The following is a 21435-nucleotide window of genomic DNA, read 5'->3' on the forward strand; positions in this document are numbered from 1 at the left end:
CCATTTCAGGCTGGACATAAGGAAGAATTTCTTTACTGTCCGAGCCTCTGAGGTCTGGAATAGTCTGCCATCGGAGGTGGTTCAAGCACCTACATTGAACACCTTGAAGAGATATTTGGATGCTTATCTTGCTGGGATCCTATGGCCCCAGCTGACTTTCTGCCCCTCGGATTGGGGGCTGGACTCGATGATCTTCCGAGGTTCTTTCCAGCCCTAATGTCTATGAAATCTTTGAAACAGCCTAGACCACTTGTGACACCAGTTGTGTTTGAGGGCACTGCTTTCTGGCACAGTAAGTATACCAAGTATACCAAGCTGAGGATAATTTATTTGGTGTGTTCATCCTTGGTTGAAGATGAGTGCTGCATAAGTATTATGCAGCCTCCATTTGTAAATAAGAAAGGTAGAATTCTGAAAGTTTGCCCAATACTAAACCTACGTTTAGAAGTTTACTTTTAGGTTTAATTCTTGTGAAACCTACATTTAAAAGCTTCCTTTTAGGCTTAATTCTTGTCTGCACGCTCTAAATTTTTAAGAGAGCTGAGATAGAAGGCCAAGTAAAGCTCTATATACATTTGTATGTCCCGGCTAACTGATAGATTTGATGCAAAAAAAGCTTAACAGTGCTCCAAAGGAATTAGAGCGAGGAAGACAAGAGAAGGGAAAGCTTTCCTGATTAATTACTAACAAACAGAAGGGGCTGAGCGATAACACAGTGTGTTGCTTATTCTCTGACCTATTTTCATACATGGTTTGATACTGACAGAAGGCATACTGTGTGTAAAGATAGTATGTCAGCTGCAGAGCACTAGGTAGGGGCTCAATGACAAATGTGACATTGTGGCAGAAGTGTGTTCAGTTTTCTCATCTTAGCGATACGAGACTGTTTATTCTTTGCTTACAAGTGGATAAACAACAATGTATTTTCTTTAAAAGCAGCATTTTAGGCTCTTTGTGTGAAGGTGAGAGGTTTGATAAGCATAACAAATGCATATCAGGTTTTGAGGTGTGATATGGTGATTTTTTTTGGCATTGCATGAAATGCTCAGAATCTGAACTTCGGTATCACTTGCTATTGGACACGTATTTGACAATAAAAAGTTGAATAGAAATTAATGGATCATATAAATATTGTAAAAAGTCCTTAACATTTTAAAGAGGTAGACATGTTGCAGCAGTAGGACCTAATTCTCCTATCACACCAGTTTTACACCAGTGTACACTGTTACTGGTGCCAGTGGACTGCCTCTCTCCATTTATGTTGATGTGAGATCAGAATAAGCAAGTGTTGTTTTGAATGCAGACTTTCCAGAAAGGTTTACGGCTTCTTTGGGTCTTTTTCAAGAGGAAAAATACAATGATTCTTTGTTTTAATTAAGCTTTCATTCATAAACTAGGGTTTTTCTAGTTCAGAACAAAAATATGAACATCTCTCTATTTTTAATACAGCTTCCTTTTTCTCTCCATCTGAAATAAGGTCTTATACCTCAAAAGCAAATGCTGTCTCCATCTTTCAAAGGACAGTTCGTACGAAAGAATCACTGCAAGTGTACCCAGATTTCTTAGCTTTAAACCTCGATAACATAATCAGTTCCAACTTATAGTGACACTTAGAGTTTTTTTGTCCACCAGGCTTGTTACTTTAAATGCTCCTGGGAAGTTTGTTTCCCTTTTTTTTAATTTGTTCTTTAGTAGGGTTTAGTTTCCCTACTGCAATGAAGGTAATTATTTTTCCCACAATGTTTTCACTATGAGTAGAATTCACAATTGTTGGAGTTGCAATCTTCAAATTTCAAGGCATTGAAAGAATGTGGGGGTTTTATTTTATTTAAGACAATGTAGTTTCAGTAAACTTAGATTTCCATCTATTCTTAACAGTTATGTACTGTGTCATAAGAAAAGGCATTCTCCACTACTTTATTACATTAAAAAACAACACATGTAGCTGTAATTATGGGTTACTTGCAGTAGACTGTATTTATGGACTCATAGACAGAGCCATCTTTCATTTTTGTTCATTTCTATCCATAAATTAGTCAGAAGGAAGCAGCAAAAGCACTGCAACAAGCCAATAAGCTTCTCTCCTGAACAACAGTGTGAATCACTTGGGATACATACTGACAGTTGTTGTTCTGAAATCTATTTCCTAGAACTGCATAGCCAGACTGGCTGTATGTTCTTCTCCTTCGTATATTTCTTTCATCACAGATATATATCATTCATAAATTGTTATGAATTCAGTAAGATGAAATAAACATACCTATAATTTATTAATACATTTTGTGTCCAATAAAATAAACTAGATTATCTTTTATTAACTGAGAAATTTGGGGGGTTAAATTTGATGGAAACTGTCCAGCTGGCTTATTTAAATTCAAGTCCTATTTAATATAGGAAAGATTATTTCCAAATGTGGTGAAAATTGCTTGGCTACCAAATGCTTGGCAGCACCATTTCTGTGAATAAGAGCAGCATAGAACTTAACTTTAGACTGCCTTTTACTAGTTATTCTTGAAGCTAATACTATCCGAGGAGCCATTTGCACATTAGCATGTCTGAGACGTAGCTAATCATCTGCAGTATAAATGCTGTAAAAGCCTTCTATAATTATTGTACTAGCTGGCTAACATGCAATACAATTTAGTTATCCCCTTTCAATAAATTAAACTATAAACCCTGCAAAAAGTTGGTATTTTTTTACATCCTGAAATTGCTCTACATTACTCCTGGGCCTTCACATCTGCAGGCCAAGTTGTCTGTTTGAACAACACACATGGCCCTTCCTAAGATGCAGATGCAGGACGTGAAAAATGGATTTCACCTCTCCTTGAAATTAAGCAAACAGGCTGCTGCCTATACCAAATATTCAAATCTACTGTATCAAATTTCAGATAAATTACAATGGCCACATCTGACCTGATTTACATTATCACAACTCCTATGGTTTCTATCAGAGAGGATCTACGTAAGAATCTCATCCACCCTGAGCATGAGTTGAATTCCTGACATGAATTCATGGAACTGTGATCTTGTGAGCTGGAACGTGGGAGATCTGCATTTATTTCTGGCAGTGTGTAGCAAATAGTTCTGCATCGTAGGATTTTTTTAAATCTGTTTTGTTTGATAGAGCCTAAAACTTCAGGGAAGCTTCACACAAGTGCCAGGGTTTAACACAGGAGATGAAATTACAAGTGTAGAGCCTTTATGCCCTTTTAAATTTGTTTCTCTTCACTAAATTAAAACTTTCTAAGCACTTGCTTCCCCCAGACTGTACTTGAAGAGAAATTCTATCAAACACCCGTTTAAATAAATATTTTTCAGTCCCCTTCCTGCTGCAAGGTACATGGCATCGGACTTGTTGCCCCTACATGGTTTCTCATTGCAAGCTCAGAACTGAATGCTCAGTTAAACATCACATTCAAGGCTTGATTCTTATTAACTCCTACTGTATGGCCCTTTTTCACTGCCAGAGCAATGTTTGACCATAAAACAAAATCAAAACCTGGATTTCAAAATTGCCTCTGGGGATCATGTGCCCAGATTCCATTGACATTCAATGGAATATGAGTGCTTGACTCCCTTAGGCACTTTTCAAAACCCCAGCTTTAGGATATATAACATTTCCTGTCCAAGAGGCTCAGATTGCATCTTCCTTGCTTGTTTGCAGGATGTTTAACACACTTCTTGGTCTTAATATATCATTTATGTATAAAGACACAAAGAATTTTTATCTTAAACTAAATTGTTAGACTTCAACAAACTCTCACAGGATAACATTGGAAAAAAAAGCCAAAATGACTTGGGAGCCACAGCTGCAAGTCAATAAGACTGAGGCTTGTAATTCACTAATGAATTTTTGACAACTTTGTCTGTGGTCTCCTTTATATACGTATATCTTTCTGTTCCTGAGAGTTTAGGAGACCCCCTTTAATGAGTTATTAATTATAGAAAAACTCATTATTAGGGATCTTGGTTTTCTCTGCTAAAAAATCGCAAATTCTCTGATATTAAAAAATTCGCAAATTCTGTTAACGCCCCCCAATCCATGATTATAAAGAAATGCCACTTATATATATATATATAGGTATCAGTTGAACACCATGTTTTATTGAAGTATTTACAATTTTAAAGCAGTTTGGAAGCCTACCAGTATCTCAATCACCATAATAAAATAAATTCTAGATACCTATAAATTTTGGTTTTTGATTATTTTATTTTTTTGTCATGGAAAATCAGACCTCCCCCTGTCCCCCTTAGCTCACAAAATGCAGGTCCAGGCCCCTCACTCCCTGCCCACAGCCCTCTAAGCCCTGCTGGTGCCCCTCACTCCCCCACACAGTCCCTCCAGTCCTGCTGGTACCCCTCAAACCACACAACAACCCCTGGCCCTGCTGGTGCCCCTTGTCCCCCACCCACAGCCCCCTGCCCCTTCAGGCCTGCTGGAGGGGGGCCCTAGCTATCAGGGCTACAGAGCCAGGGACCCAGGTCCACAGCCCCCCACAGCAGTGCCTGAGCCCTGGCTGCCACCCATGGGAGGCAGTGGCTACTAAAACACAATGGAGCGCGGGACCCAGCTCCCCATCCCGTGAGTGGCATGGATGAACAAGCTGCCTGTGGGATGGGGTCATTCATAGATTTCATAGACATTAGGGTTGGAAGGGACCTCGGAAGATCAACGAGTCCAGCCCCCTGCCCAAAGGGCAGGAAGTCAGCTGGGGTCCTAGGATCCCAGCAAGATAAGCATCCAGTTTGCTCCTGAAGGTGTTCAAGGTAGGCGCTTGCACCACCTCTGGTGGCAGGCTGTTCCAGACCTTGGGGGCTTGGACAGTAAAGAAATTCTTCCTTATGTCAGACTAAAACGGTCTTGTAGTAGTTTATGACCATTCGACCTAGTCGTCATCCCTTGGGGCGCTCTGGTGAACAAACGTTCCCCCAGATACTGGTGGTCACCCCTGATAAACTTATAGGTGGCTGTCAGGTCACCCCTGAGCCTGCGCTTTTCCAGGCTAAAGAGCCCCAGGGCTCTCAGCCTGTCATCGTAGGGTCTGCTTCCCTGACTTCTGATCATGCATGTGGCTCTTCTCTGGACTCTCTCAAGCTTCTCCACATCCTTTTTGAACTGTGGAGCCCAAAACTGGACTCAGTACTCCAGCTGTGGCCTCACCAAGGCTGAGTACAAGAGGAGAATGACGTTGCGGGACCAGGGCTCTGCAGCTGCACGTTCTGGCCCTGGGCCCCAAGCCCCACGTACTGCCTGGATGAGCAACAGCCCTGGCCCAAGCCCGAGCCCTGCCCAACTCCCTCCCTCCCTCCCTATGGGGACCTCAGTCCCCACCCACTTACCTACAGGAGCTGCTCTTCAGGCTTCCTGGCGACTATGTGCATATACATACACATGGTGCCCCCTGCCTGAGTGCCCTTCTCCTGCTCCCCATAGCCCCCTGCAGGCTGGCACTCTGCCAGCCTACAGAGAGCTCTCTGAAGAAGTGCAGAATCTGTGTGTAAAAATAATCCCCAATTTTCAGGCTAATAAGTAACCAAAAATCCACATTTTTTCAGGATTAAAATGAAACGCTTCTAATGTATAGATGTATATATAGTGGTGCTGACCATTCCATAGATTTTGATCACAGAAAAATGTGGATTTGGAGTTACTTTTTAACCTGAAAATTGAGGATTTCTTTTTATCAGAGAAAACCAGGATCCCTGCTCAGTATACAATATGTCATATAATAACTCCTTAAAGCTATAGGTTCTATTAGCTACTTGATATAATATATTATATATCACTATAGAAGAATGGATAAAATATATATACTATTATCTATCTAATGTAAAATATATATACCATGTAGTATACAACAACATATTAAAGGGGGTTTCCTACACTCAGAAACAGTTATATTTTAAGTGAATAGAACTTTTCAGGAGTATCTCTTTAACGTAAGGTAATGCAGCAAACGTGGGATAAAAATAAGAAATCCTCAGACTATTACAAAAGTGTTAAAAGATCATATTGCTTTGGAAATGGTGCTTTACGTTTAGCAGAAACCTGTATATATTATTTTCATCCATGTGTGAATATGGAGGAGGGAGGTTTATATATCCATCACCTTCACCCACTAATCACTCCATTGATGTGAGATTGTAATAATTTATTGAAATAAAGCATTTTTAAGAAATTAAAAGGCTCAGGAGATTAGATTACCTTCCTTTGACTTATGTGCTCCTGTTTTAGTTCAAAAAGAGGTGGGGTTTTTTTTTAAATCTAACGGTGTAAATTTTAGGAGGATTTACACATTGGGATTTTTCCCATCTGGTTTTTAATGTGCATCAACAGCCAGTGCTGGGGAAATAGCTTTACAAATTATTACCTCCAGATTGTAGAAAGCCTTTTTTTTCCTCCATTGAAAACTCTTACATCCTTTGTGAGCATCACTGTACTCATTGCACCATTTCAAGAAGTAATTTAAATTCCCTAAATTCTTGTAGGATATAGTTTTAAAATACATTGTTTTACCACCTGCAAGAACCGCTATCTGGCTATAGCTATAGGTTTTTTAAGCAGGAAACCTGAATCTTGAAACAATGTATTTACGTGCTGTGATTAGGAGTGATAGTGCTCCCCCCTTATCCCCCAGCCCCGCTTCTGCTTCTGTTCCTGTGAGTAAAGCTTAAGGACTGTGCTGCGACATTGAAATGACTGCTCAAATGAGTGAGCTGAGGATGCAGCTGCTCTGGTGGTCACTCCTCAAGGCCTGTTAATGCTCATAAGTCAAGCTGCTCAAATGTGTGATCATTCCTGACCTTCTTTGTGTGAATAAAAGAATTGACCATTTCATCATAGGTACTGCTGGAAGAAAGCAGGAGACTGAGCATTCCTATAATACAGTTAAAAATATTCTTTCTTAAACACAAAGGATTCCCATGGCCCTCACTGATTACCAAGATTCATTTTAGAGCAGGGGTGCTCAACCCCCAGCACACAAGCCAAATCCAGCCCATGGACCTATGGCATCTGACCTGTGGGGATCCCCACAGGTTGGGAAATTTGGCGATGGGGGAACAGTGGCAATTAATACTTTCACCTCTCCCCCCTGCCAGATAACCAAACTCTACACAGCTGGATCCAGGTCTGTCTGGGCCACTGCTGCACCACCTGATCAGGCCTGGGACCACCCCTTTCAAGGCCAGATTAGGACCAGGCCACTCCTCAGTACAGGTGCTGAGCTCAAGGAAGTGCTAAGCCATATGTTGAAATCCACCCTGACTCCTATTAATTTCAGTGGTGTGTCTACATGTGCAATTAATGCAACTGAATATACTCCAGCTCAATTTGAATGAGTGAATTCCAATGTCACTGTCTACACATGCAACAAATGAGTCTGCTGAGCAGTAAAGCATCTTGTGTAGATGCACCCAGTAGGTCTAAAAAACATGCTTAAATTTAAGACCGTGCATCTCAGTTCTTTTCCTGACTAGTACCGCTTTTCTGAATGTGACCTTGAGCTTGTTAGTTTGCTCATAACTGTTACTATCAAAATGGACACTAAATAAATTCCTGATATACCACAGTAGGAATAGGTCTGTTCCTTCCGGTACTGATAACGGGAAAAGACTTCCAAAGATACTCATGGAAGCAGGATACTTGGTGGTACTTCATTGGTTTCTGCATTATATCAACAGTTCAAGCCACCGTCCTCTTCAAAGGTGAGAGGAAGATCTACTTACAAAGTACTCCAAGTAGTCATGAAGATAGTATTGCCTTTCTTTAGGGTGGGTTATTAATTTATCCCCTTTAATGCTTTTATATTATTATTTAACATTCATACTATGAGCACATAGAGGCTGATCTGGCCTCCTGTAGAGACCAAGCATTTTTTAATACAGAATAATAACAACTTGGGAAAAAGTGGATTTAGTGAAGCAGCAGCAGCAGTACTACTATTTTTCAGGACCATTTTATTTTGAGAACCAGTATCAAGGGAGATCTAGGACTTGACTAGCAAAGGTTATAGTGGCATTGAACAGTGTCGTGGAATTGGTACAATACCTGCCTAGGCTCTGGCAGTGGCTACTTTAGTTTTCTCTCACTTCTGAGTACTCAACTCACTGAATAAAGAAGCAAAATTCAGTAGATACATTTCAGACACAAAACAGGCAGTGAGTAGATTCTGCTGTAGGCACTGTACTAGAGGTGCTAGACAATGCTGGATCTTCTGCAAAAAATAACATGGGGTTCTTTTGTCCAGGGGATGAGTGGGTGATACATCTGTCTCATCTAATCTTTCAACAGCCTCATGAAAAACTGAGTGCAGCTATGTGGCTGTTCCTTGAGTTTTTATACAGAGGTAGTTAACTTCAAAATGCTTGTATCTGATGTTTGGTAGAAGCACCAGGGGTCAGGATGGCTTAAGAAAACAAAGATACCTAAATGCCATTTTCCCTTTAATTTAAAACAACAAATAAAATAGGTTTCCAATCTGGTAAAACATAGTAGTTGCTCATCTGGATGGTTATTAATATAAAATAAACCAGTGTCCTCAATGAGGTAGAAAAGTGCACAGCAAATTTGTATGCCTTTAGTCACACTGACCACATCCAGATGAGTGTGGACGTGCGGTATGTTGTGCTGCAGACCCATCTGTGGCGCCACACACCATGCATGCTGGCACTACCCATGCTGCTACCTTGCAGTATGAGGGCATTTTTTTGTCCCTGGGAGATTCCAGGGTCAGAAAAAAACATGCTAAAAAAAACCAGGGCAGTACACATGGCAACAGCGTGCTGCCCAAAACTGGAGCTTGGCCAGCTGAAGTCACACTCCAACTGCCAGCCAGGCTTCCTGCTGCAGCTGCAGTCCGAGGCCCCCAGGATCCCAGGAAAGGCTGCTAGGGCCAGCATAGTTGCTGGCCCCAGCCTCCCCCACCCAGCTTGGAGTAACCTGCCATGTACTAGAGTGCACATGGCATAGGCGTTCTCCAGGGACAAGTAGCAGCAACACAAGGTGTTCTGCTGCTACTTGTCCCCAGGGAAACAAATGTCCATGCTCATCTGGATGTGCCCTGCATGCATGATTTCTACAAAATAAAACACAAAAATATACAACATGTTTGCAATGAAATGCTAAAAGGAATGGCTAATACCATTCCAGCTTGGTGAGAAGAATTGTCTAATGGTCATAGCGCTGATCAGGGCCCTTGGAAACTCACGTTTACTTCCTGGTGCAGCCACAGATGTCCTGTGTGACCTTGAACAAATGGCTAATTCTCTCATTGTGTCAGTTCCTCTCTTTTAGAATTAGGTAAAACCTGCCTGTGATGACAGCCTTGTATTTAAACCAATAGAACTTTGAGACAAAGCTCCGTTTAGAAAGTAAAATCTGAGGCCTAAATACTTAGCGAATTTTAAGCAAAAAGCAAACATCCCCCCCTCCCCCCCCCCAACTTAAAGTTAGGGAGAACATTCAACAGGAATATGGAGTTTTGTTGAGTGCCCAGAACCCTGTTGCAGGGGATTTTTGTGAAGCCAAAATGACAAAGCTACATTGATTGCTTGGCTTTGGTTTTTAGTTTTCTTGTGTGTGTCTTTCTCTCTTCTTTTCTATCACTAATAGTTTTTTCTTCTGGCTCCACTGTATTTCCATATATGGTCTACTGAAACCTATCGAAGTATTCTCTGATGTCCCATAAAAGGCAAGCCAACAGTTTTAAACTACTTTAACAATACACTGGCTTTTATAATGAGTTTTACATCCAATGATGTTAGAGACTATTAAGAATGGAGGTCATTTCATTCAGTGCAAGATTTTTTTGTCCCTTTTTCTTTCTATTTTTCAGTTTTGTTATCTATGGAATAGATTTCTAAATATATATATATATATTTAAATATATAAATATTTAGATTTCTAAATATATATATATATATATATATTAACACTATTTGTATAAACATTTATAAAATGGTAGCATCCTAGAGACTGATCAGACTGGGAATCTGTTATACCAAGTACTGTTTTAAACACTGAGAAATTCTATTTCACTTTGTGGGATTAACTAGCAACTTTCTAGCTGCTCAGGCAGCATTTTTGGCACTTACATGCAGGTTGCAGTTCTTTACTATGGACATGTAAACAAGCATAAGGAGACTGAGCATACACACTCTGGGTATACACATATATATGCATGCTAGCTGGGTACATACCCAGCTAGCATGCATATATGCTAGCTGGGTATGTACACAGCTATCTACACACACCAATTCTGGACATGCCCTGAAAGTATAGGTGACCAGAAATCTATGACTAATGGGTACCGCACACTGGAAAAGAGTACTGCATTTTAGCCCAAATAGCAGAGTGGTTAGGGCACTTGCCCAGAAAGAAGAAAATCCAGGATCTGGGCACTTTTCACCTAGAGTTCTTTAAAATTTCCTCTCTCCAGCTTCCCAGCACAGAGCTGTAACTGCCCTACCACAGAGTAGGCATTACTCATCTTCTGTTGAAGCTTCAGCCCTGATCATCTTAAGAGGGGCCTTAAGAGAAAGAGACTAACCTGGAGCATGTGTGACTTGGTGTGATGGTTGCTGTTCTGGGAAGAAGCAGGCCCTGGATTCTAACCTGGACCCTCACTCCTAATGTGGCAGAAGCTTGTAAACTACTCTCCATCCATTTTATCCAATGACTACTAGGTGCTAGGGACAGTGGCTCAGCTTCAAAAGACTTCTGGTTCAGGGACTCAGTGGGCCTGTCTACATAAGACATTTACTGTGGACCTGCCTAATTACCTATGTAGTAAAGGGCTCAGTGGGCACATGTACACAAGATCCTTAATATGCAGAAGATTAATTCTACTGCACATTAGTATGGCTGGCAAAAAATGTGCTAAAGCACTAATGCACAGTAGATTTAGTCTAATGTTCATTAATGTCATGTAAAAAGCGTTCATCTGCACTAATGATCAGCAGTGCCAATTATGGCACGTTCAGTACCTGTTATTACTGAACGGTGTCCTAATAGTCTTATGTAGAGTTTAGATTATGGTTTATATGGGATGGTTTGGATAGGGATGATCTTGCCTCAGGTAGGGGGTTGGACTAGATGACCTCTGGAAGTCTCTTCCAGCTCTACTTCTCTATGTGTCAATGAAGTTAAAGACACACATTCGAACCCCCTTGGGTTGATAGGGTACCTAGAACCTGGATGTCCCACTTCTTGACTACTGGAGCCAAAACATGGTGAGGTGCCCCCTCCTGCCTCACTTTACCTGAACTAATGGTCAGGTATGTGCATACCTACTCAGCCAGTACATGGCTACTGCACATTAGCAGGCTATACGCATGCACTTCCATGTCCACAGTTCAGGGCAAAGGCCAAAAATGCCCAGGCATATGGCTAGAAAACTGTCATTTAGGCACACAAAGGAACATAGAATTTTACCTGTGGTAAATGACATCTCAAAGAGTCAGAATTCAATCTCATTTTGAAGCAGACACTGCTGTGCCTTAATAGAGTTCATTTTGGGGAACTTTCATCTTTTATTTAGCCTATATATACCTTTCCTTAATCATTCCTGGCATGTTCTATTATAATCTGGATAGATCACATATACAAACACACACTAAACTATTTATAACTATATAAAATGGGAAGTAATACTAATCTCCATCCAGAGAGAACCATAGGGAAGTGTGGGGCCTGGGGCAAATCAGCCTCTGCGAGGCCCCTTTAATATTGCAAGGGGTGAGGCTGTAGCTGCTCCACCTGGCTCCCGCCTGGCTCTGTGGGGCCTTCCAAAGTGCGGGGCCTGGGGCAGTCTCCCCAATTCGCGCCCCACAAAGGATGGCCCTGCCTCCCTCAAGGAACCACCTGATCACCTTTGTAACAATTTAGGTCATACCATCTGGCATTGGCTGAACTGAAGAAGATGACATTAAGACTACATTCTGTAACAAACCTGGTCTATGACAGCTCATCATTAGACTTAAGATCCACAGCCTAGAGATCTCCCCCAACAACTGTTTTCAGATCCTTTGGAATGAACAACTGGGGACTGAGCAAAGATACCTCAACAAATCTCATGGCAACTAATCACTTCAGTCTTTTAAGTCTTAAAGAATACAGCCAAGTTCATTAAAGCAAAAAAGAGACCAGTAGCATTTCCATAATCCTCTAGATTTTAAGCAATAAAACCTTCCTGGTCTAGGGACAATTAAACATTTCTCAGACTGTGCACAAATCGTCTCTTAAAGGTCTCTTTTTTAATGGTTGACTGCATGTACTAAGATCTTAAACATTACTTAACAATGGTTGAGGGCAGGTGAAGTAATAGAAAATAATAAACCAATTGGTAAATGTAATAGCATTTAAGGAAAAAGAGACACAGCCTTTTCTTTATTATGGATTGTTCAGTTATTTTTCAGGCTAAAATAGGCAAGAGTGCTCAAAATATTTCTCCATTTCTTACAAAGTATTTTGTATGCTATAACTAATGAGCTTGGTTTGAAATTTCAGGTTTATGTAATTCAGCCGACAGCTGGATGATTGTTCCAAATATCAAGCAAAACCACTATACAGTGCATGGGTTACAGAGTGGCACTAAGTACATCTTTGTTGTCAAGGCCATTAATCAGGCTGGCAGTCGCAACAGTGAGCCTGGCAAGCTAAAGACGAACAGTAAGTAACATGAAATTCAACTCACATGCATTCATGAACATGTTCTGTCTTTTGCCCCTTTTTATTGGTTTTGTGCTTGAAAAGTACAGGGGTTTCAGAGTTAGTTACCTTGTAAAATGTTTCTACAATGAATGTCATTTTCACTCTGTTCAAGCCTCCTAGGCAAGGGACAGACATTCAAAAAACCTGGCCCTGAATGTATTCAATCTTTGCTGGTTAGTCTAACCTGCCTAGGTTGAAGAGGTTTGCAACTGTACAGACATTCCCTCTGAACTGAAAAAATGCAGGCATATGCCTACAGTGGCTCAGGCTAGAAGCCGGGGGCGGGAAGGGGGAATGCTAGAGCAGCCCTCCCTTCCCTTCTATAGTCCTGAGTTGAGGGGGTGGGGGCATAGCCAGGCTCCATCAGGATACTCTGATTAGGGAGGGGTTTAAACCTTCACTATCCAATGCTTTTCCCCACTCGCTGCTCAAGAGGCAGGAGTATTGCCAGGCTCTAGCCCCCAGCTAGCACTCTGAGGCAAAAGGATGTATGTGTAGTGCATGCATCTGTTGATGATGCTGAGCTTTTCAAGCTCCCTCTCCCTGCTTCTCCATACTGTCTGCAAACCTGACAGGCGAGGGAGCCACCAGTAACTGATAACACGGCATTTATCAGCCCATCAAGAAAACAAAAGCCTCTCTCATTAGTTCAAGCTCTTCTTAAACAGCTTTTTCCAAGGAAGGAACAGAGGGACATTACCAGCTGACCTGTTGATTAGCTCCAAAAAGCCCTAAGCAGACACCATTCTGTTTGCCTGTCCCAGGGAAATTGGAGACACACACAGAGAAACACCTCTCAGCATTAGCTAGCATAACACATGCCTAGGGTCCATGGAACTGGGGTCCATCCTGTGGGAGATGGAAGAGAGGGAAGGGGGATCCCTTCTTGAGCAGCGAGCAGTGATGGGGGGGTTAGGCAGGGGGAATCCAGGCAGACCCTGCTGTGCCTGCAGTCTGCACCAGAGCTCTGGCTAGGGAGCAGAGGGGCAGGGCCAGCCCTGTTCCCTGAAGCAGATGGAACATCCCAGCACAGGGCTGGAAATCATCTGGGATGCTGGGGGACTCTGGTTTAACTTAAACCAGGAACACGTCTGGGACCCACACTGCATAAACTGGTTGGACCCAAATCAGTTTCATCTGATAGTTCATTCACCAGGTTTATCTTAAACCAGTTTCAGCCATTTTGAAACTGGTTTATGTGCACTGAACTTATGTTCTGTTACAGGTTTAAGCCAGTTTCTGATCACTTAAACCTGTTTATGTGTAATGTCTGTCCCTATCCTCTCAGACTTCAACATGATCATGCAGCAGTGTCTTTTTTTCTGGAGATACATTCAAGCTTTTACACCACCAGGAGTAGGATGATATGACTTTTTATATTTTTTTCTTAAAAAAAGGTGAATGTTGTCCTCCTGCTTTGTTCGTTTGAGGAAAGTGGGATATTTCCGATCTTGAAGGGTCCTATGGGATAGTTGAAGCAGAAGTCCTAATTTTGTGATAATGATTGCACAAAACATTTAGGAGATGTAGTATAGTGCTTTAAGTTAAAAGTTTTCAACTTTGTTCCATCTGCAGGCTATTGTCCTGACTAGTCAATTCTACATTTTTTTTTAGTCACAGCAGGTGGTTTGGAGTGTCAGTTAGGGAATGATGGGGCTTGTGAAGATTTTTGGGCAGGTGTATCAAACAAATCAGGGGCCCCTGCATGAGGGTGCAAGCTGAATCAGTCCCACAGACCACCCTCACATGCTGAATCCAGCACATACAGCCAGTCCAATGCAGGTGCTGCATGCAACAAACACCCTGGACCAGCCCCTTGCACTGCATGCAGCATGTGCCCTAGACTAGTTCCAAGAGCCTTAGGCAGTGTATGCCCCAGACCAACCCCACCTGGGGCCAGTGCTGGTGCATGCTGTATGTGGTCTGTGGAGCCAGTCTGGGGCAGGCCACATGCAGGTCCCAGCAAGACCCACAGGCAGCAGTTATGACCAGATTATAGGGCTCTGTGAGATGGATCTGGCCCACAGGCTATATGTTTGACACTCTTATGGAAGATGGTATTGAAGGGAAAGGTGTTGGAGGAAGTGGCGGAAGCCAGCTTCTCTTTCTTCCCCAGTCTGCAGTCTGTCCTTGGAATACCTACTTATATAAACCATATCTGCTACTTAGAAGACAGTGTTGAGCAGTAGTTACAGTTACCTGTAGTTGGAAGTAAAATAATCATTTCACTACCTCTGAAGGACCCATTTGTGAAATGTAATTTTTCTTTACTTTTCACTTGGCGATAGGATGTGACACAGAAACAATGCTTCCTATCATGTAACTGTGAAACTTGATGTGACCTGATGCAACCCAGTACTGAACAAAATATGCTCCAGATGCTGCTTCAGCAATGCAGAGACAAAGGGAATAGGTGGTGAGACACTCTGCATTTTCTACTAGCCAGTGGTAGAAAAAAGCAGACTGTTTGCACTCTTGGGGAAAAATGTGCCAAAACCTATGCTCTCAAGTTTGGTATGTGTGCATAATTCATATACATCATGAAAACAGAATATACCCCTACATTTAAACCTGTTCTCTCATCTTAATTTTGAAATAATAGTGACCGAGACAGTTTTGGCTTGACAATCCATTCTTTATACCAATTTTAATTACTTCAGTTCCATTGCATAAAAATGACTTAACTGTTTTTTCCACAAACACTAAGCAGTTCACATCTTAATTTAAAATACACGTGTCAACACCATAACATCACAGAGCCTCTGAGAATACTTATTCCACTTTCCATGCATGTCATCAAATCTTCCACTTTTACCATTTATGTGAAAGAAGAAAAGGAGCGGGGGGAAGTCTGTTGCCACTAGCAGTATCATATTTTCTCAGTTGTCCTTCAGAAATGATTTGCTAGAATGAAAACAGTCTTTCTGCTTTTTAACACAATGGGGAAGCTTGTCAGAGTTTTAGCAGGCATTCTCTAGCTACAGGGCTTCATTTACCAAACGACTTCCTGTTATTGTCCATAAGCCCTGTGCAACAGCAAGAGTTATCTGCCAATAGCAACTGCCTCAGTGATGTTCTACACCATGTGGACCAAACTATAATTTACTTCCTTCATTTAAAAGCTGAGCATCCAGCATTGTAGTGCTATGATGGCATCCTTTCACAGTGATGCTGGATACTCAGCAGCATGTTACTCCCAGTATAAATAAGACTGGGTGCATCTACACATGCAGTTAATTTGCAGAAATAAATTCTGGCATAGTTAGTGCTGGAGTCAGCTGCTCCTGGGCATAGCGTTTACATGTGTGCCCAGGCCCATAGCAATTTGTGCTGTGGCAGAGCAGCCCTGGGCTGGCAGCAGACTCAGGGGTTCAGCCCCAGGCTCCAGGTTGCAATGTCAGGCAATAGACTGGCTGGCTGGGGCACAAGAGTGCCCAAAGTGGGGAGCTGTGTGGATAGGCAGCAAGCAGGGGTCTGGACCCCTGCTGCCTGTGCTGACAGAGCACAATTTATGCCTGGGTCAGCATTTACACGTACATTTATGTACAGTTATTTTCACCACTGTAAATATTTTATGACAGTGAAAATTAGTTTTCAGAGGTCTAATAGTATCACGTGTAGAGCTGACACTTCACGCCGCAGCAAATTAATGTACTGTGCAGTTAAACACACATGTAGATGCACACACTGAGAGTGAATGAACAGATCAGGATAGCATTTACAAACTCATATTAAGGGATTAAGAAGTGATCCAGCTGCATAAAGGTGATAGAGCCATTATTATAGTTTGTCATCCTTGGCAAATTAATAAGGATATGTTATTCTAAAATCTAATATTAAATGGTGAATGAGGAGAAAGAAAAGCATGGTCAGAGCTTAATTTGCAGATGTGTGTGTTTCAGTTGTATGAAAGATAGAAAACATTCAAGTTACTTTTTGCTCTCAGAGAATAAGTGTGAGCGCAATGGAGGGCTTGCTCTTAGGGCTCATCTTCACCAGGAAATTAATGTACTGTAAAGCTATATGTGAATTAACAGTACATTTTTCATTAACTTGCTGTGTAGACATGTTTAGCATACAATGTTAAAGGTGTTTTACTCCACTTTCAGAGCACTTTGGAGATGAAAATATATATTAGTAATAAATTAGTAATATATATTAATAGATTAGTAATATATATAGTATATATAGTATACATTCTGTGGTCCAACTATACTTATTACTATTAACAAACCTTTTGCTTATCTTTGTGCACATGTGTGTCCAGGCCAGCCATTTAAACTGGATCCCAAATCCGCCCACAGAAAGTTGAAGGTATCCCATGATAACCTGACAGTGGAGCGTGATGAAACCTCTTCCAAAAAGAGCCACACACCTGAGCGATTCACTAGCCAAGGGAGCTATGGCATAGCTGGCAATGTATTTATCGACAGTGGACGGCATTATTGGGAAGTAGTTATAAGTGGGAGTACATGGTATGTATCACATTTTTAATGACCTGCCATGCCAGAAATAAGTTGCATTTGAGTCATGTATCACTGTGCTGTGTGGACCTACTTTTTGATGTCTCTTTCACCTTCTTTCTTCTGGAATGCATATTAAATCAGCAAGGAGAAATCAGATTAGAACAAATGGAAAAAAGAGTGGCAGATGGAAAGTTGGTGTTTTAAGTTAATTAAGGTGTTCCTTATTCCTATGTTTAGGATGGGAATGTAGGGTGAAAGAATTAGAATCCAGAGTTGTTAAGTATTCAACAATTTTCCTTGTGAATAAAAAAGGCCTTTGTCATTAGGTAAGAATTCCAAAAATTTGCTATAGCAGTTTTATGGACAATAGAGTTTGCATGATCTGCCAATCACAACATGGGGAGTAGGGAAGAACTTTAATTAAGGCTGTGCAGATATTTTGGTGAGCCTTCCCTTAATGAGAATTTAACATAAATAAACAGAAGAGGGTCAGGCATTCCTCAGAGTCCTTCAGGGTAATGTTTAGCCTTTTATTGCTGCATATCATGAAAAAGGTGTCTTCTTAAGCTGTTTTGTTTTACAGGTATGCCATTGGCATTTCTTACAAGTCAGCACCTAAGCATGAGTGGATCGGAAAAAATTCTGCCTCCTGGGTGCTTTGCCGTTGTAATAATACCTGGGTGGTGCGACATAACAGCAAAGAAATTCCTATAGAGCCTGCTCCTCACCTCCGTCGTGTTGGGATTTTGCTGGACTATGACAATGGTTCCCTGGCCTTTTATGATGCTTTGAACTCTTTACACCTTTACACTTTTGACATTACATTTGGGCAGCCTGTTTGCCCCACATTCACCGTGTGGAATAAGTGCTTGACAATTATAACGGGGCTGCCTATTCCAGATCACTTAGACTCCACTGAGCAGCTTCCATAACTGCTAAAAGCAAAGAGGTAGGATGAAAAAATTTTCAGTGGACTGTTAGAATGCTGCCCATAGAAGCTTGATGGGAGCTGTTTGATTATAGGCATTTAAGATGTCTCTGATGATTCCCATTTCAGACAGAACTGACAATGGGAAACTCTCTTTACTGTGTATTTTGTATTAAAGGGCAAGAAATGGCTTTAATAATTTCTCAGAACATTTTTTGTATTTAGTCTCTTACAGGAAGATTTATAAATTATTTATAGATTTAAAAAACAACAACAACAAAAAAGGAAAGCCTGATTTGGATATTCGGATTACAATTCATTGCTTTTGCACATGAAGGGCCTAATTCACTAAAGTTTCACTAGCCCTTTCCATAGTTTTACTTTATAGCAGACAAAGAAACAAGAATTCTGTATACTAGAAACTGTGCAGAGGACAAATCCATATACTACAAGTTTTAATTGTACTAATGTAACATTCAATTCCAATATTCTTGTGTGCAACATCTTCCGCAACACAGGGATGTGCAGTCAGAGAAGAAAAAGTAGTAGAAGAAGAAGAAAGAGAATAAAAAGAGGGCAATGGAGCTAGCCAGTTCAACAAAACAAGAAACATTAATTTTCTTCTATTTGCCAGTAAGGCAGCATGTTAAATATACGTATAAAGAAACATGGAATATTTTCTATAAATCCAGTAGAAAAACCATCTGGTGATTTATATTATTGATGATTCTCTCTACTGAGGCTTAACTTCTATCTTTAGAAAGCTCTGTAGGATCATTGAACATATGCTAGACTGATATCATCCAGAAAATCAGCAGCACTGGAGTAGAACAGCCTATCTAAGGCCTGACTGTAGCTTGATTTGATGATCAGCTGTTCATCCTAAATTCCATTGTAACTGGAATGGGTCGATTCTGGTGGTAGAGATGTGGATGAGTATTGCTGATTTTACAGGTTCACCATAACACCCCAAGCCTGTACACCTGAAATGAGAGACAGGCTGCTTACATACAACTGATTGTAATTTGAATGCAAGTGTTTCGTTGTCTCACACCATCCAAAATCTATAAACAAGCAACTCATTTGATTTACAAACATTGTATTGAAAAACATTGTACTGAAGTTCATCATAAAATCAGACAATGAAACAAAAATGTGCTTTATTGTATGGGGTTGTTTGAGAGGATGTTCTTTATGAATGATGAGTAAGTGACAAATTTGCAGCAATAAAATTAATTTGTCTGTTTTACCTTCTAATTACCCCTGGTGTTAGTAGGTACAACCCCACTGAAGTCAAGAGAGGTTGTACACACTTTGTCCTAATCTGAACCATTGTTTCCTTTTCATTTTATACAAAATATGGCCCTTTATGTTTCCTACAATATTTATGTGTAAATGATCACATTGGGAGAGTCTTAGAAATAACTGAAATGTAAAAGACAGTATGAGATCTTTAAAAGAATGATTTTCCTACTGAGACAATGAAAAGAGTTTTATTGCTAATATGAAAAGGGTGAAAAATCATCTTTATGAAACACCAGCTTCAAGAAAGCATTGGCTCAGTAAATTTAAATTTTGCTTTGGGTGTCGTTTGAAAAGGACACTTTAATGCACTTTGTTCACTAATGGGTCCAAAATAAAAGGGTCCTAAGCTCAGCTTCAGAGTTTTTAAATACTGAGTTTCCAGGTACAAAGATATGCTATAGTTTGCCTTATGACCATATGAAAGAAGCTTATGAGCAGGGTGAAGAGTACATGCCTATAGCTTTTTAAAAAATAGAAAATACATTGCTGTGGGGCTTTTTCCCCACTTTAGTTTCCTATTCCTGCCATATTTACTGTTGAGTGAATGGGGAAAATTTTCCCTCTGGTAATAAATTAGCTGGAGCCATTTCATTGCTTCCTGCTGTGGCATCATTCCACTGTTTACAGATAGTAGCCACTGATCTTTTCTGATTTGACATGTTTAAGGGAAAATATGTACATACTCTCTGCCACAATGTTTACTCTAATGTCTATGATGATATAGAAAAGGCCCCAGCACAATTAAAATATATTCTGAAATATTGTTTTTGTAAATCATTTTCTAATGAACAATGCCACTTGATGTGCTTTGTCCAAGTTATCTAACCTTGAATATTTATGTGAAGGCTGTTATGTACAGTGGATAGGACACAGTTCATAAAAAAACAGTGGTAAAAAGGTATGGGAAAAAGGGAGTGACAATTTGGGATGGATGCCAGTCTCCTGTCTAACAGAGAAGAATGAGCTACAACAGCCTACTAGGTAAAGCTATGTACCTCCTTTTTCAGAAATACAGTATTAGGTAAATCTGGAAGCTAATCTCAGTAACCGGCAAACTGAAAACAGTTCACAAGTTAACCACACAAAGCTCACAAAGATCAAACTGGATTGAAAATGGTATCATGAATTAGAAAGGTTTCCGCCTCTTTTTCATTTTAAACACAGACCATGTGTTCAGATATTGACTCTGGTTTTGGCAGAAGGGAAAAAATGGCCTTTTACCTGCTATAATAATCCTTACTATAGGATTTATATTTCACCACTGAATACTTCATTTGGAGCCAACCACATTTGTCCTGTGGACTATAAATTCAATCAGTGCACTATATACATATGGGCATGTGTGTTTATGTGTAGTTGTAAATGTGCATGCACACACACCCACATGTATATGTATATGTGTGTGTGTGTGTATATATATTAAAAATATAGGTATACATATATAACTGTAAATTAATTAGCAGCAAATTAAGTTTCAGACCATCCCTTTTAGTTTGTTTTTGATCCATTACATGTGCTGCATGAACTGGAACTAAGGAAACAACTTGTCATCATTGGTATTCATATGGAAACTTTTTAAAAATACCAACACATCTGTTTATTTTATGGTACTTGATTCAATGCCTGATTAATCAATAAAAGGATCCCTTTGAAAAGATAGTTTCAGTGTTTCATGGCATTTTGCATGGTCTATAAAAATAAAATGAAATATGGGGGACAGCTCTCCTTTTATAAATAAACCACATCGATTTTAAAAAGGAATAACTGGCTCAGAAGTGGCTTTACTTGTATCTTATGACACAAGTAAAGCTTTATGACTGGTGGTGAAGTACTGATTTATAACGCCATATCAAAAAAATACAAATACATGGGACAAAATTTGCAAAAAAATGTGTAGTAAATAAATCCCATACTGGGATGATTATAATTTAAAAAATGTAAACCTAATTTGCAATTCAGTACAGCAAGTGGTGGATACTAATGGTAGCATGAAGAGCAAGAATAGTGTACTCAAGTCACTA

The 21435-nt window shown here is 40.4% G+C and overlaps 1 protein-coding gene across 6 annotated transcripts in view; it reads left to right on the top strand.

The window, feature by feature from the left end:
* MID1 (midline 1) overlaps positions 1–21073 on the top strand; it is a 400427-nt gene extending 379354 nt beyond the window's left edge. For all 6 annotated transcript variants that reach the window (XM_019495010.2, XM_014607782.3, XM_059720923.1 and 3 more), the window contains 3 exons: positions 12512–12673; positions 16983–17190; positions 17765–21073. In XM_019495010.2, the coding sequence (XP_019350555.1) occupies positions 12512–12673; positions 16983–17190; positions 17765–18113 (719 nt within the window). In that variant the 3' untranslated portion in view covers positions 18114–21073. The remainder of the gene's footprint in view (positions 1–12511; positions 12674–16982; positions 17191–17764) is intronic.
* The last annotated feature ends 362 nt before the right edge of the window (positions 21074–21435 follow it).

The sequence above is a fragment of the Alligator mississippiensis genome, chromosome 1 (genome assembly GCF_030867095.1).
Source record: "Alligator mississippiensis isolate rAllMis1 chromosome 1, rAllMis1, whole genome shotgun sequence".
Lineage (NCBI taxonomy): Eukaryota > Metazoa > Chordata > Crocodylia > Alligatoridae > Alligator > Alligator mississippiensis.